General features: G+C 43.7%; 2 protein-coding genes across 2 annotated transcripts; one reads left to right on the top strand and one right to left on the bottom strand.

The window, feature by feature from the left end:
* Positions 1 to 3,087, bottom strand: irf2bp1 (interferon regulatory factor 2 binding protein 1). The gene is made up of 3 exons (XM_008291095.1): positions 1,744 to 3,087; positions 1,187 to 1,569; positions 1 to 811 (listed from the first exon to the last, which is right to left on the bottom strand). Exons 1-2 carry the CDS (start codon positions 2,760 to 2,762, stop codon positions 1,227 to 1,229), a joined length of 1,362 nt encoding a protein of 453 aa, XP_008289317.1. The 5' UTR covers positions 2,763 to 3,087; the 3' UTR covers positions 1 to 811; positions 1,187 to 1,226.
* Positions 3,088 to 3,207: 120 nt separating this feature from the next.
* On the top strand, positions 3,208 to 8,293 carry polr1g (RNA polymerase I subunit G). The gene is made up of 3 exons (XM_008291094.1): positions 3,208 to 3,388; positions 4,401 to 4,545; positions 6,630 to 8,293. Exons 1-3 carry the CDS (start codon positions 3,304 to 3,306, stop codon positions 7,378 to 7,380), a joined length of 981 nt encoding a protein of 326 aa, XP_008289316.1. The 5' UTR covers positions 3,208 to 3,303; the 3' UTR covers positions 7,381 to 8,293.
* Positions 8,294 to 16,014: the final 7,721 nt, after the last annotated feature.

Here is a 16,014-nt window from a genome sequence, read left to right as displayed (position 1 = left end):
TAGAATAAAGGGATTTTAATGAAATGTCACGATTTTAAGTTTAGATTTGGTTACGTTTACGAGCAGATGAGACACATTTCATTCATCGACAGTCGTAAAGTTGAAAATCTGACAGATCTTTCTGTTTTTACAGTTTTTGGCTCGAACAAATGGTGCAATTTCTGTGATTTTACAAAACAAAACAAACCTTTTAAAGCCACCGGTGGATTTTTTGGGGATTCAGAGGGTTAATACCACATGAACACTCTTGCAGTCTCGTGTTTTGTGAAGGACTTTCATGTGATTAAAACATTTAAATTATTCTGATTGTGTTTGATGAACATTTGTGCAGCTCCAGCCCCTAACGTAGCACTGATCACCGTTTTAACAAACACCACTAACTCTGCTGAAGTAGCCACAGTTCAGCTGCTGATCGGTCCTCAACATCTGACAGCACATCAGTACTTGTGCTTTCATTAGCCACCGTCTCAGGACCGTTCTGTTGAAGGTTGGTTCCCAGTGCACACAATGCACCGCTGTGATTAATGAAATTTAACCTCAAGTTCTCATCACATCAAAACTACAGAACTTAAAAGTTGGCAAAGTCAGTCATTGCTTTAAAAAAACAAAATAAAAACAAACAAATAATGGTGCTTTGTGAAGGCAGTCTTTGTAGCTTTTGTCAGATATCTGCTGAAGTCTGATGATGAAACTGGTTTGTGAGTCGGTGGAGTTAAGACCTGGGTCATGGAGGTTTTCTGATTGGTGGGTCGCTGTGTTGTTCCTCTCAGCAGTCCAGTGCAGACATCTCCTTCCGGTGTGGGATACGATTCTGCGGCGACAAAGAGCAGACAAATAAACATGGACTTCTCGCTGTATACACTAATCAAAGCTGTTTTGTGTCTTGTTTTTTTACATTTGTTATTCCGATGTGCTTAAAACAAAAAGCCTCAATAATACATGGAATTAATAAATCTGTCCAAAAATAACTGATAAAATAAAAAGTAGAAACGTGTGATTGTGTATTTCACAGATAATTACAAACATTATCCAGGTTCAGAACTGTTGCTGTTGTCATATGGAACTCAGTAAAACAACGTCTCACTTGAAGATGGAGCGACCCGTAAAGCTTTCATCTAAAAATATCTGAGTTTACCAAACGCTGCCAGACTTCACGCTATGATGAGTCAGGTGTCGGTGAACTTGCCTGTTGCTGTGTTGGGTCCTCGTTTCCGTGGAAATCACCATCACGTCTCCCTCTCTTTCTTGACAGTGACGTCTCCGCTTCCAGCTCCGGGTCCGCTTCCAGCTGCTGCTGCTGCTGAAGCTGCTGGTCCTCCTCCGCTACCTGCCCCTGATGTGGCTGGAGCTCCCGGCCCTGTGCCGGCTCCAGGTGCAGCAGCTGATGCAGCTCCTGCTCCTGCTCCCGCTCCACCGGTACCCAGTATGGTGGAGACTTCTCCCTGCATGAAGGCCCACGGGGGGCTGTTGGGAGAGTTATCCAATGGACAGCGCTCTCCGCTGGGGCAGTAGACCTCCCCGTCACCCCGCCGACTCTGGATGTACACTCTGGTGCAGGGGAAGCAGAACCTAGGATGGAGGAGGTTAAGACGCACAACAATTAGTGGTTGTTTTTTAAGTCTGTAAAACTAATGTTACCTTACATTGATCTGGCTAACAGCTCAGTTTTATTGACTGAAACATCATTCTATTTACGCTACGATGCTACATTAACAAGACAAAAAGAAATGTCAACACACAAACCTATGGCCCGGCACTGATGGACACTGAACAAAGTGTGTGTCTTCGAGTCTCTCGTGACACAAGGTGCAGGACAGAGTGTTTCCAGTTGAATGGGTGCTGTTGGCAGACGCTGATCCCAGCTCAGAGGCACCGCTGTGGGGCAACGCTGCAGCGGTGGTGGCAGCCTCTGCTGAGGTGGTGGATCCCAGGGGCTCCCCTCCAGATCTGGAGGTGAGGGGGCGCGGCTGCCTGGCTGGAGATGATGCCGGCTTGGGGCTGGTCTGGCTCACACCTCCGGCCATGGAGAAGGACGAAGAAGCCAGACTTGTGCTCTTGCTGGTGCTGCTTCCAGCCGCGGCCGTGTGGGCTTGGGTCTGGATCTTGGGCTGGTTCTGGGACGAACTGAGCTCCCGCTCCAGCTCTGGAGTGATAAAGGGTGATATGCCCATCCCCAGACCCAGCTGTCTGCGGCTCATCTCGGCCAGCACCGGCGCGGGGAAGATCATGGGAGTGCTCATGGGGGCTGTCCTGGCGGTCAGACCCGCCGGCATGCCCGCAAGCAGCCCGTGAGGAATCCCTGCAATGCTCTGAGTCACTAGACTAGGGGGGATGGCGGCGCCCAGCATGGGTCTCCGGCTGCCGCTGGGGCTCTGCCGGTTCACCTCTGGAGGCGGCTGGCCGTCCCGGTGCAGCCCGTTAGGCGGCACACGAATAGCTGACCCGGTGTTTTCTCCTCTTCCTCCCCGGTCGAAGCGGTCGCTGTGCGGCCTGCCCCCGTCCGCCGCCGCCTCTCCCCGGGCCGACGTGCCGTGTTTGTTGGGTGAGGGACCGGGCGACCTGACGTTCCCGTCCTGCATGCCGTGAGTCCGCTTCAGCTGTCGGGCGCTCGCTATTAGGAATTCAATCTGATTCGCTCCCTCGTAGTTCACGCAGCCCCGGCAGACCACCTCGCTGAAGTCCCACACCACAGTCCACGGCATCTTTGGCAGGTCGCACAGGTAGCACCACTGGCGCCTGGAGGAGGAGGAGGGGGACGACATGGCTGGCTGGCCGCCTTGCGAGCTAACCTGAGCGGGTTCAAAGCGCCAGCTAGCAGGCTAACAGGCTAGCACAGGTTAGCTGCGTTAACCTATTTAGCTTTGACAGGTGCACGCCCTCTCTTCGCTGCCGACTTTCCGCCTTAACGGGCCTCACAGCGCTTTAAAACAACGTTAAACATCCTAAAAATGTAAAATTAGCTCAAACTTTGGGGTTGTTTTCGCTCTTTTTTCATATATTAGTTTTGTTTACCCACTTCGGCCTACTCTTCTCTGCTGTCAACTGCTTCTCCGACGGACGCTGGGACGTTACGTAACCATGCGAGGGGAATTGTGGGTGTTGTAGTTTCCTCACGCGGTGCTGTGAACGCAAACCTACGCACGGAGCCCGTTCGTGGAACTACAGCCGAAAGTGGCACGGAAGTGAAGTAATTTAAGGTCGCAGTTCACTTTGTGTCAACACATGTGCGTCCTCCGCAGCCATGCGTTTTTAGGGAAGAAAACTTTTATTTGTTGTAGTTTGCGGGTATTTTAAAACGCAAAAATGCCAAAAGACATTTCATCTTCATCGAGCGAAGATGAGGCGGACAGTCCTGCGACGGGATCAGCGGCAAAGCAGAGAGAAGCCGGTGAGTTCACACGATGTTGGTGTAATAATGGAGGTTTTTCAGCTAGTTTGGAATTAACACCTTTATTTTTTAATATGTGACTCATTAAAACAGAAAACAGCCGCGTGTAACCTGTGCATTTTAGTAACATGTTAAGTAGCTTGACTCAACAGTATATTGTGTATTTTGTAATTGATTCGGTTGTAATCCAGTTTTAAAGGCACGTTTTTAGGGTTTTGGGGGAATTAATCTAGCCCAGAAATCTTTAGATTTTAACCTGATGAGTGCATCACCAGAGTAAAATGAGTATAAAATGTGAGAAGCTGTGCTGTAGGCAATGTAAAACCATCCCACTGTCTTTTTACTCTTAGTCACAGGGATTACACAGTGAGATTTACAAAGCTGTATTAGTAAAGGTGTGTCTTGGAAGTACTCACCATGCATTCAATTTAATAGTGTATTTGGCCATTTGAACCCCTTCTGGACTTTTTAAGTAGAAGAGATGAAGGTGTTGGTAAGAGGAAAGAGTTCATATCCCAAATACATATAATAATAACATTAATTAAACTTAATCTGCTAACTGTGTAGCTCACAAAAAACACTGAAATTTATGTCTATGGCATAATGATAGCTTATCTATCTGCTTATAGCGATTTACAGTTTTTTAAAAAATGTGTTTTTATTGCTCGTCTGCTGTTTGTTACTAATTTATGGTGGTTGAATTAATGATTATTTAGCCCACGTTCTACATATAGTTAAGAGAGAAACCAAACAAATAATATTTTAGAATTTAGGATGTTGCCTTAGACACCACATAATAAACCCATCCCAGTATGACATTGTAGGTCATTAAAATATCCGTTTCAAATCATAACTTGATGGAACTACAGCAGTTGTTTCACACATAAACCACATATAAATGAGATGATACTGAAAGTCCATCCAGTGATTGCTGCCCAGATGTCGTTTTTAATTCCTCGAGGGTTATTGTATTTCTGCTGAAATAATGCAGGTGTGTTGTTTGGCTCCACAGTGTCGAAGACCACCAGGTACCAGTGTCCCGCCGACTTTGTGTCTTTCAGCCACGTGCCGTGCAGCAGCACTCTGACCGACAGCCTGAAGAGCAGCAACAACGAGCTGTGGCTCATTAAGGCTCCTGCCTCCTTTAACCCGGAGTGGTGCGTACGAGCAGACATCTTTTTGTCTCCTTCTGTTGTCTCTCATGCACGGTGGAGCTTTTACAAGAGCTGGTTCAGAAATACATTTTGAGATACTTTAATTTATTACTTAATTTGCATATGTGTCAGTCGACTAAGCAGCCTTTAGTCCTCAACAAATCCACAGTAAAATTCCTCCAGATTCAAAGTGTGTAAAGCATTTTCAGATACTAATACAACAGCAGCACCAGTTCCAGACTTTGTAACCAGAGTGTGAACACAGCAGACCGCTAGAGTCTCACCTTTTCTGTCGTCTGTGAGAACAGACTTGTTGAACCACTGCATGCTGCAAATACTTTCAAACTGTAAGTCTTTGAGTAAGTAAATAAAGGTGATGGAGGTGGTTTGCTGCTTCCAGATCACCTCTGAACCTGAATAGTATAATAAATATATGAAATAAATGAAGTCAAACCAGACAGGTTAGAATAGCAGCACCAGAAGAGTCATCAAGTCAGTGACATAAGTCAGATTTATTGGTCAAGAATGTGTAAACAAACAAGGAATGTGACTCAGGTTTTTCTTTGCTCTTGAAATACTGAAAAAATTATATTTAAACAAGACAGACTGATTAAATGAAGGAAAATAGAGCTACAGATGTGTGTCAAAAGAACTGAACCAAAGCTTTAGTGCGAGTTATGAAGAGTCCAACATTACAGGAATAAACGCTGGTATTTACAATAAATAAGGGTTATTGGCACTTATGCTACTTATACAAAGTGATAAGTACAAGTACAGTATAAGAATACTTATACTAAGTGGGTGGACGATAGTGAAACAGAGCTGGAATTAATATGTTCATGGATGGAAGGCGGGTCAACCCCCACTGATCTACTCTCTAGTCCTGACTGTCTGCTACATGTGCGATAGCATTTATCCATGTAAAGCCGGCTAACGTTAGATGATATTAACCATTAAAAGCATCTGATCAGACCCAAGTTAGGTTCGACTGTAGTAGCAGAAAGAGTTTTAACCCTGTAAAGGCTGAAGCACGCACAGAAAATGATTATTTTTTCTTCAAAAGTGTGTTTATTGAACCTTCTTACAATAATTATGATTATTTTTAATATTAACTTTCAACATATGAGTTTTAATTTGTGTTATTTTTGCTACATCTTGCATTTTTGGTGCATGTTAAATGTTATATATTGTAAAGTCGAACCCAAGACCACTGCGTCAGGGAACTACAGCCCCTGTTTATGGGTCGCCTTCAACTAGGTGAGCTGTAGGGGCATACATCAGGTTCTAAAGGGGAAAAAAATATCACAGTGATGATGTAGAGGTGGGCTGCAAGGTGGAGCGGTGGTTAGGATGCAAGAAAGGAGCAAAGTAGTTTTATTTATTTAAAAAATACAGCTCACTTTACTTATGTGACTGAATTTAGAGTTTCTCTGTACATAAATCGGTGGTGAGCATCGTTGCCTCGCCGGTCGCTGGTTCGCGTCCCGGTGAGGACACCCGGGATCTTTCTGCATGGAGTCTCCATGTTCTCCCCGTGCAGCGTGGGTTCTCTCCGGGTTCTCCGGCTTCCTCCCACAGTCCAAAAACATGTTGAGGTTAATTGGTGATTCTAAATTGTCTGTAGGTGTGAATGTGAGTGTGCTTGGTTGTCTGTCTCTAAGTGTAGCCCTGTGATAGACTGGTTACCTGTCCAGGTGAACCTGCCTTCACCCTGAGTCAGCTGGGATAGACTCCAGCCCCCCATGACCCTAGTGAGGACTAAGGTGTATAGATGATGGATGGATGAGGTCTCAAAAACTCTTGAATCAAATGTGATACTCTTGGCGTTGCAGGGTTAAGTGAGCAGCCGTGTGTGTTTTTGCTAATAAATTTAAATTATCAATTTAAAGTGAGGAAAAGTGTCTTTGAACTGATGGTGTATGATTTTAAATAATGCAGCACTTTATCTGACAGCATCAGAGATCAGAGCCTCAGCATGAAGCCAGCAGGTGGAGCTGCACATGAACGTACTGGAACTCAACGGCTGTAAACTTCTGTAGTTGACTTTCCCAGCGCTGCCTAACCTCGCTTGTCCTCCTTCCCTCCAGTTTCAGTGGCATCAAGGTGCCTCTCTCAGGCCTCCAGACCCTGAAGGTTCCCGCCGCCGCGGGTGGAGCGAAGACGGCGAGTGGGCAGCAGATCTACAGCGTGCTGGCGTCCAACCAGGGCACCGCGGAGCTCCACCTGCTCACCAGCGATAAGCGCTCGTCGGACTGCATGGTGTTCGGTCCCACGTTTGCCGGCCTGCTGAACGTGTGCGAGAGCTTCGGGGACAGCAGCAGAAACCAAATCCCTCAGGTCATCCCCGCCGCTCCGGCTCCCTCCATCCCGCCAGGGCTCAAGCAGCGATTCCACCCGTTTGGCAGCAAAACCCCGACGCTGACCGCAGAGGACGAGGCGGACGGAGCTGCCTTCGGGCCCTCGTCCTCAACGCTGAAAAGATCCGTAGAAGAAGCAGGTCAGGAGGAAGAGGAGGAGGAGGAGGAAGGGAGGAAAAAGAAGAAGAAGAAAAAGAAAGACAAGCGGATGAAGCTGGAGGAGGAAGCGGTGAAAGTGAAAGAGGAACCTGCGGCTGAAATTCAGGAACAAGCCGTCCAGGAGGAGAAGAGGAAGAAGAAGAAGAAAAAGAAGGACAGGGAGCGACAGGAGGAGGAGGAGGAGGAGCCCGGCGTGGAGGTGAAGGTGGAGGAAGAGGTGACTGTGAAATGTGAACCGATGGACGCTTCGTACGGCGACGCAGAGGAAAGTTCAGGAAAGAAGAAGAAAAAGAAGAAGAAAAGCAAATCTGGCGACGACTAGTCTGATGTCACTCCTCTGCCTGATGCTTGGTTCTATTTTCTGTTTATTTCTGACCTCATGAGTCTGCGTGGGAGACGGTTTACAACTAATTTACTCCAGCTCATTGATGGATTGCATAATGCAAGACTTTGGCAGGACGTCGTGTTCAGCGAAAAAAAAAAGAACACATCATGAATCAATTGAACAGTGAGATGAATTATAACGTGGATTCATTCCAGCATCCTTAAGGCCAATGTTCCTTTAATTTTGAGCTCAGAAAGTGATAGTTTTCCACACAAAGAATGCGTGCAGCCGCAGGCAGCAGTGACTACACCAGGAACAGGAGCATCCATAGGCGCTGAGCTTCTGCGTTTTCTTCTGCCAGTGTCTGTCAAGTTGTGGAGGATTTTTATAGGATTATTCTCTCCACTCTGGTGCTGCGTTTATTTACACGACCGGCATCGGTGGTTTGGCAGCAGGTTCAGAAAAAAACAGAGTCGATGTATAAAAGACAGAATAACGAGCCGGTGTCACGTAAGATTTATCGAACGGTCCGAATTCGGAGGTCGTGCTCGTGTGCAGGAGAACACATGGTACGAAATAAACTCTGAAAGTGATTAAAGGAGGAGAAATGAAAATGAAAAAAACCTGTTTGTCCTGCCGTTGGCCCTTCGCAAAAGTGTACAGCAACATTTTCCTCTCATGCCCTGTCAGGAGCGCTGATTTCATCCAGAAGGAATGAAACTTGAATTTGTGTCGTAACTCCGACCGCGGCTTTTAAATCGTGGAACAACAAGAAAGTTCCCGATTTGCGGAGCAGCTCTCTGAGGACGTCGGGCGCGAGTGTCCGATAAACTCTTCTGTGCACGATTGTTTTGTGAATGAAGAGCGTGTTATATCTGAAACAGTAATAAAATTGTTCATTTGGTACAAAGCTGTTATTTTCTCTCGGCTGTGGAAAACATTTCTTGTGCGGATCAACTCAAACGGCTCTTTTCATCTCTCATTGTGGTGCCACTTTGATTCTTATTGACTTTTAGTTTGTCTTCTCGTGTTTTATTGCATTTTATTTTGGTCGTGCGGCACTTTGCTTCAAGTCTTGCTTTTAAATGTTCTGCTTAAATAAGTTTGACTTTACCAACGAGCGAATTCCAAGCGCCACATCCTAATCGGTGGAGAAAACTCCAGATGTGTAGAACGTATCGCCTCCTGAATGGATCACTGAGATTTATCTTTACCTGCAGCTTTAAGTGACAGTCGGAGGCTTTAAGTGGGTTCAGGCTGAGCTTCTGTTTGTGTTGCATTAATTGCCACTGAAGTATTTTGGCATTAGCTAGCTGTTTGAGTGTCTGTATATTGCATACAGTCGTCCTCAGATGTATTCATAGCCTCCCATTGAAGAAGGAAAGAAACAGCAGTCAATGAAATAAGTTGAAATTAACAAAAGTAATAATGAATAAAAATATAATGAACATCATGACGTTGCTTTTGTACGGAAGAGGATTAGGGCCACTGAAGAAAAAAATAATAAAATTCTGAGAAAAATTCTGAATTCTATATTAAAGTCCGAATTCTGACTTTTTTTCCAGAACATTAAAAAAAATAAAATAAATGAAAATTCCAGGAGATTTTTTTTTTTCAATTTCTGGGAAAAAAAAGTCAGAATTCTGACTTTAATCTAGAATTCTGACTTTTTTCTCAGAATTTGATAATTTTTTTCTTCAGTGGCCCTAATCCTCTTCCGTACTTGTGAATTGTGGTTCAACAGAAATATTTTTAAAAAACAAGCATGATGGGACCCATGAACTAATATTTAGTTGATCAACTCTTTGAGCCAATCACTGCCATCAGGTGTTTTCTGTCACTCTCAGTCAGACTTCTGCACCTGTTGACAGGTATTCTGGTTTCACTGCTCATCAGCAAAGTGCTTTTTTTAAATTATTCTTTTCAACCACATTTCAAAGCAATGTCTTATTTCACTAAATTATAATTTAGCAAATTTTTATTTATTATTACTTTTTTCAGTTTCTACTTATTTGACTGACTTTTGTGAATTTTTCCTTTTCTTTAATGGAAGGATATGAATACATTAGAGGACGACTGTATGAACCTAAACTGTGTAGGAAACTCTTTTTAACCACAATCTAAAAGTCATATTTACAAAGTTATTCCATATCTGCACACACTGTCGGTGGATCTTCATTTTGCACCACCGGCCTCTGTTTCCTCTCCGACAGGTAGATGGCGCCACAGTCCAGACTGTCTCCCCGTTGGCCCGGCAGCCTCTGAACAACCTCCTTATCTGCATGCCGCCGTTTATTTTAACTAATGTAACACACGTCTTCCGTCGCCGTCCAAATGCACGAAGGGTGGATTTATCGTTTTGCCGTTTTTTTTCCACCGGAATCTTCAGATCTCTGTGACACTCAGGTGAAAAATCTGAGTCCAGGCTGTGCTTCCTCCCTCCTCCTCCTCCTCCCTATCCTCCCTATCCTCCCTCCTTCCACCGCCTCCCTCTCGCTGCTCTGCACCGGAGTATGGTCCTGTTTCTTAATGAGCTCCGGCACCTCTGCTGCTATCATACTCTCACCATCTGTAGTAACCCCCTGCACACGCTGCTGCAAGGCTTATTGATCCAGCCTCACCAGTGCATTCACATATTTCACCCCTTTTTCTTTTTTTTTCTTCTCCAAGCGGTCAGTCGGATTCAAATTTATCCAAACCTTAATTGAGTTTGAATGTGAAACCTTAACACACTTCCCCGCTGAGTGAATTTGACACGATTTGCCTTCGTGACCTCCAGTTTTTTTTGTTTTTATTAAAGCAGAGAGCCGCAGATGTCAGATGGTGGATGAAGCGTTTCTCTGTGAGTCACATCTAATGCCAGATTTCTGTGTATCCTCACAGGTATGTTGAATGTGTGTGTGAGTCTTCAGGCCTGACTGACTGGATGCATACAGTATATCTTTGTGTGTGTGTGCAGCTGAGTGAGCTTAAAGTCGGTGAAATGAAATTGATTCTTTTTACTGTGTTTGGCTAAATCTCCTCAAATGTTTCTTTCAGCACAAAATTTTCTTTTATTTTTTAGTTCCTTCCTGTGCCAGTTTTTTTCTACTAAACCACAACAAATATAAGCTACGAGCAAACTGCTGGTTAGAATTCCTGTCTTCTTGTGATTTCCCATCATTTATACACTGATGATTGATTTCTGTCAGGCCCAGTTGTTATAAAAGCATCACATTTGTTTTATATTAAGAAACTCACATGTGGGGTTCCTCAGGGCTCCATTTTGGGCCCAGTTATCTTCATTATAAGTGCTGCCTTTGGGGTGCATTTTAATGTATTTTCCTATAAAAGTAAAACTGAANTTCCTCAGGGCTCCATTTTGGGCCCAGTTATCTTCATTATAAGTGCTGCCTTTGGGGTGCATTTTAATGTATTTTCCTATAAAAGTAAAACTGAACTGGTTAGAATTCCTGTCTTCTTGTGATTTCCCATAATTTATACACTGATGATTGATTTCTGTCAGGCCCAGTTGTTACATATGAAAGTACCACATTCAGTTTAGATTAAGAATCGTTCATGTGGGGTTCCTCAGGGCTCCATTTTGGGCCCAGTTGCCTTCTATATAAATGCTGCTTTTGGGGTGTATTTAAAGGACTAAATTAAGCTACACAAATATATTTTCCTATAAAAGTAAAACTGAACTGGTTAGGTTTCCCATCTTCTTGTGATTTCCCATCGTTTACACATTCATAATTGATTTCTGTGAGACCCAGCTGTCATTAAAGCACCGCATTCGGTTTAGATTAAGAATCGTACAGGTGGGGTTCCTCAGGGCTCCATTTTGGGCCCAGTTATCTTCATTATAAGTGCTGCCTTTGGGGTGCATTTTAAAGACTAAATTAAGCTACACAAATGTGTTTTCTTATAAAAGTAAAACTGAAGTGGTTAGAATTGCCATCTTCATGTGATTTTCCATCATTCATAGATTAATAATTGATTTCTGTCAGGCCCAGTTGTTACATATAGAAGCACCGCATTCGGTTTAGATTAAGAATCGTACATGTGGGGTTCCTCAGGGCTACATTTTGGGCCCAGATATCTTCATTATAAATGATGCCTTTGGGGTGCATTTTAAGGACTAAATTGAGCTACACAAATATATTTTCCTATAAAAGTAAAACTGAACTGATTAGAATTCCTGTCTACTTGTGATTTTCCATCATTCATAGATTAATAATTGATTTCTGTCAGGCCCAGTTGTTATAAAAGCACCACATTCGGTTTAGATTAAGTATCGTACATGTGGGGTTCCTCAGGGCTCCATTTTGGGCCCAGGTATCTTCATTATAAATACTGCCTTTGGGTGCATTTTAAGGACTAAATTAAGCTACACAAATGTATTTTCCTATAAAAGTGAAACTGAAGACTAAGGCTAAAAAATTGAAACCTGGGTGTAGCTAAAGTTTCTCAATCTTACTGAAAATAAGACTGAGATCGTGTTGTTTGGTCCTTTTGGATGCCACTTTTCGTCCAATCGATGCTTTGTGAAAAACCCTTCAAATTTAACAGCTCAAACAAGCTTTTTTTTTTCTTTTTTGAAGGTGAAGGTCCATCTCTGCCCCAAAGACTGTGAACGAGTTGTTCGTGCCTCTATTACCGCTCGGTTAGACTATTGTAATTCCTTGCGTGTGGGCGTAAAAACAGTCGCCTCTTCAGTTGGTACAAAATGCAGCTGCTCGTTTTCTAACAGGAGAATGGAAGCATGATCACGTAACACCAGTGCTGGCCTCCCTCCACATGCTTTCTGTCCGCTTCAGTCATGATTTTGAGGTTTTCTTGCTTGTTTTTAATGTGCCGGTGCCTCCTCGTTTGACTGAACTCTCGCACCATCGACCAACCGATGCTCTTAGATCGAGGCACAATTTACTTTTGTTCTCTGGAACAATTTACTTTTTCATGTAAGAACTGTTTTTGCAAGTCGCTGCTGAGGACTGACCTCGTCTCGTTAGAGCCTGACGCCCCGACTTCATCTCTTATTGAGCTGCAATTTCCATTCTCGTTGACTTTTGTATTGTTTCGTCATCTTGTCCTTGTGCTTTATTTTAGTTGTGCAGCCATTTGGATCAACTTAAAATGTGCCTAATAAGTAAATTTGATTTTGACTTTAAGTAAAACAGAGAAGTGATGAGTGAATGCGAGCCGGTCCAGTCGGTGGAGAAACCTGTTTATAAAGTCAACACAAGTCAAAAATATGTCTCTTAAAGTCACCTCCTGTTGCTTACCTGTTGATGCAGAGCTCAGATTGGGAACTTTTAGTGACCGTTAGAGGAAATGTCGCTTTAGTGGCAAAGTTTCTTCTGTTCTTGTGTTATTTACATAAAGTTTTTTAGCGTTAGCTCGCATGAAACGTATCTATGAAATAAATGGGGAGTGTTCACTCAGCCTGTGACTGACCTTCTCCTTATCTTTGTCTATGAAGATGAAATGAACTGGAACCATAAATTCTGTTGATGAATTCTAGTTTGTTTTTTTTTAAGTTGAAGCATTTGCAGTTGTATCTTACCTGCGTGATTTTGGCGTTTCTACTTGTTGCACAGCAGCATCTTGTTTAATGAGATTCTGAGCAACATTTTACAGTCAGCTGCCTCCGACTAGCAGCCATCACAACTTAAACACTGATGAAACTTCAATGCACAGTTCTGGCACCGAGTCTGACTCACAAATAAATGTGGAGTTTCACAACAGAAGCGACTAAATTAGCCAATTAGAGCAAAGGCTCATTAAGGGTGATGTTGCATTTGGTGTTCTCGATAACGAGACGCTCTGCAGCTGGAATATGTTTCAGCCAAACTTGTCCAAATCATAATTGGTTTTGCAATTCTGAAAATAGTTTATGCCAGAACCAGAAAATCTAGAAACCAGAAGTAGTCGCTGAAGAAGTGGTATTTATTAGCAGCCCTGTTGCCCCTCAGGGACCGTCTAATGGCCACCGTGGTGCAGAACGCTGCAGCAGCAGCACGGGCTGGGTTCCAGGCAGAACATCATTTATGCATCTTGTTATGTATTTTTCTGTAATTTCTGAATATTTCATCGCGATTGCATCAGTGGAAAATCCGAGTGTGTGGCAGGCCGGCTGGTCAAGAGGATGCTCGTCTGATTTCCGTCACCATCAGACAAATTACGGCTAAAAAAACTGCACAGGAGCCGGACTTTCACGTCTAAAATGGTCTTCGGCGCGTCGGCTCTCGCAGCCATTACCGCCCTGCTCAGTGTGCTCGTCTGACTGGTCATCACTTAGGCTTTCTAAAGAAAGAAAAAAAATAATTGGGTTCTTTTTAGAGAAGCGGATCAGTGACCGCTGGATTCAAATTAATACAACTGCCGGGAAAATTGGGAGTGGAGAGGAAGGTGAATATGTAATGGTCTCTGCTTCCTTGACAACCTCTGTGAAGCACCAGCGAGTAACTCCTCCACAAGTTCTGCTGAGCGTCCTGCAGGTGTGTTCTCCGGCTTTAATTACAGAAAAACAACAAAATAACTCTGCTAATTTTGTGATTTTGACCCCGGCTTCGGTCCCCTCTTGCACCTGAGCGATCTGCCTAAAACAAGCAATAAATCAGAGGCCAACAGCGGCCGGCGCGAGGAGGGAGACTTTTAATCGCATCAGCCTGATTATGTAAGGTGAGTCATCGTGGCTCTTTCCCAAACCTGCCTCGTCCCCTCCAGCTCTCCGCCGCAGAGTGTCGCTTCACATGAAGTCACACCTGCAGCTGTGGAGGATGTTCACGGCGAACACGCAGGTACTGTAGAGCTCTGAGCAGCATCACGGAGACCCTCTGCTCTCACATTATCGTCACATGTTGGTACAGCAAGTGGTTTACAGTGAAACTAAATGATGACAACAAGTGAAGTCAAGATTTAAAAAAAGGATAATTAACATTATGAAAGTCATAAATAATGGGGTTTAGACCCTGTGGTGTTACTTATGATGTGATTTTACTGGATTATTTCACATATTTAGGATATAAAATACTACTTTACTTGACTATAATGCATATTAAAGCTGAGACCCTACTCTGTTATTAATTACGCAGATTAACCTGACTAATAATGTCGCTAAGACCCTAATGACGGAGCTTATCCCGACTAATATAAAAAATTACAGTTAAGACCCCATAGAATTATTAATTATGGAGAATTTAGAGCTGAAGTTTTGAGCCCTCCTACAAGAATACACATGAAAAACTCAACATTTTATATTTATTTTGAGCACAACATCCTCAAAACTACAAATAAAATTCATTCTTTTTGCATATAAGTGGGTACAAAGTTCTCTTTTGTTCACATTCAGACTTCAAACAGACTCCCGATGAGGGGATTCAGCTTTAGTTTGTCGCCTTTTCTTGCTGGTTTGGTTAAAGTGATAAAGTGGAACTGTAGGAATATTAGCAGGTTGATGGTTTCAACACTTACCATCTGTATCCCTTTAGAGATCCCTGCAAAGCAGGAAAGTAAATTTAGTTTGTTTTTGTGCAGCTGCAGCATAAATAGCTCTATGAGGCTGGATTCATTGATTCATTTCAGTGGTTGTTCACTGTTAAGTAACTGAACTTCAGTGGAAGGCGTGTGCACTCAGATTTTTAACGCAAAGCTCCTGGAGATCAACAGTTTTTTCTTTAACGCGCACGTTTGTGGTGATAAATCCAGCAACACTCAGACGTCGACACATATCACGTTCCTTCTTCCCCTTTAGAATAAAATATGTGTTGGTGAATCATCGAGCGACTTGTGAAACGCTCCGTTGCTGGAGCTGTAACGGCCCCGTTTATTATTCTGGATGCATCTTTTATGGAGAAGACAAAAAAAAAAAAAAACGATAATGTAGCGCCACAGGTGCAGCGAAGTTTCTCTCGGGGGAAGCTCATAATACAAATAAGTTATTTATGGAGCACTTCTCAGGACGCTCAAAGATGCTTTAAAACAGAAAACAGTAGAATGAATGTTGTACGACATGGATTTAGTCAAATTACAGGATTCTGAGCAGATGAAGGCGAAGGGAGACGAAAGCAGGTCCGGCGTTTGGTGCTGGAGACAGAAGTTTGGGATCAGAGGAGCAGGAGGATGTGGTGATGGAGCAGGAGGTTGGTGAGGAGAGAGGTGGAGGTGTTTGAAGCTTCTGCAGGAAGGACGGCAGCGCTGTGTCTTGTGAGCAGCCCTCTAGATCAGGGGTGTCGAATCCTGGTCCTCGAGGACCGCGATCCTGCATGTTTTAGATGTTTCCTTCTTCCAACACACCTGATTCAAATGATCAGCTCATCATCAAGCTCTGCAGAAGCCTGATAACGATCCTGATCATTTGAATCAGGTGTGTTGGAAGAAGGACACATCTAAAACATGCAGGATTGTGGCCCTCGAGGACCAGGATTCGACACCTGTGCTCTAGATGGACTACAGCTTATTTTTAAGATGCACAACGAAGGCTCACGTTGCAAGAGTTCATTCTGGATGAAGACGTGAATCAAAGCAGAGCAACGGCTGAAAATTAGCTTCTTGGAAATCAGTTTTTGTTGATTTGACCGACCGATCCGTGACTCCTGTCACTGTGAGGAAACTTGTCTTTTCCATTTTTAAAGGTTGTTCGTCGTTGCT

This window comes from Stegastes partitus, unplaced genomic scaffold (assembly GCF_000690725.1).
Source record: "Stegastes partitus isolate 25-593 unplaced genomic scaffold, Stegastes_partitus-1.0.2 Scaffold717, whole genome shotgun sequence".
In the NCBI taxonomy this organism is placed as follows: Eukaryota; Metazoa; Chordata; class Actinopteri; family Pomacentridae; genus Stegastes; species Stegastes partitus.
This window is presented reverse-complemented; position numbering and strand designations above follow the sequence as displayed.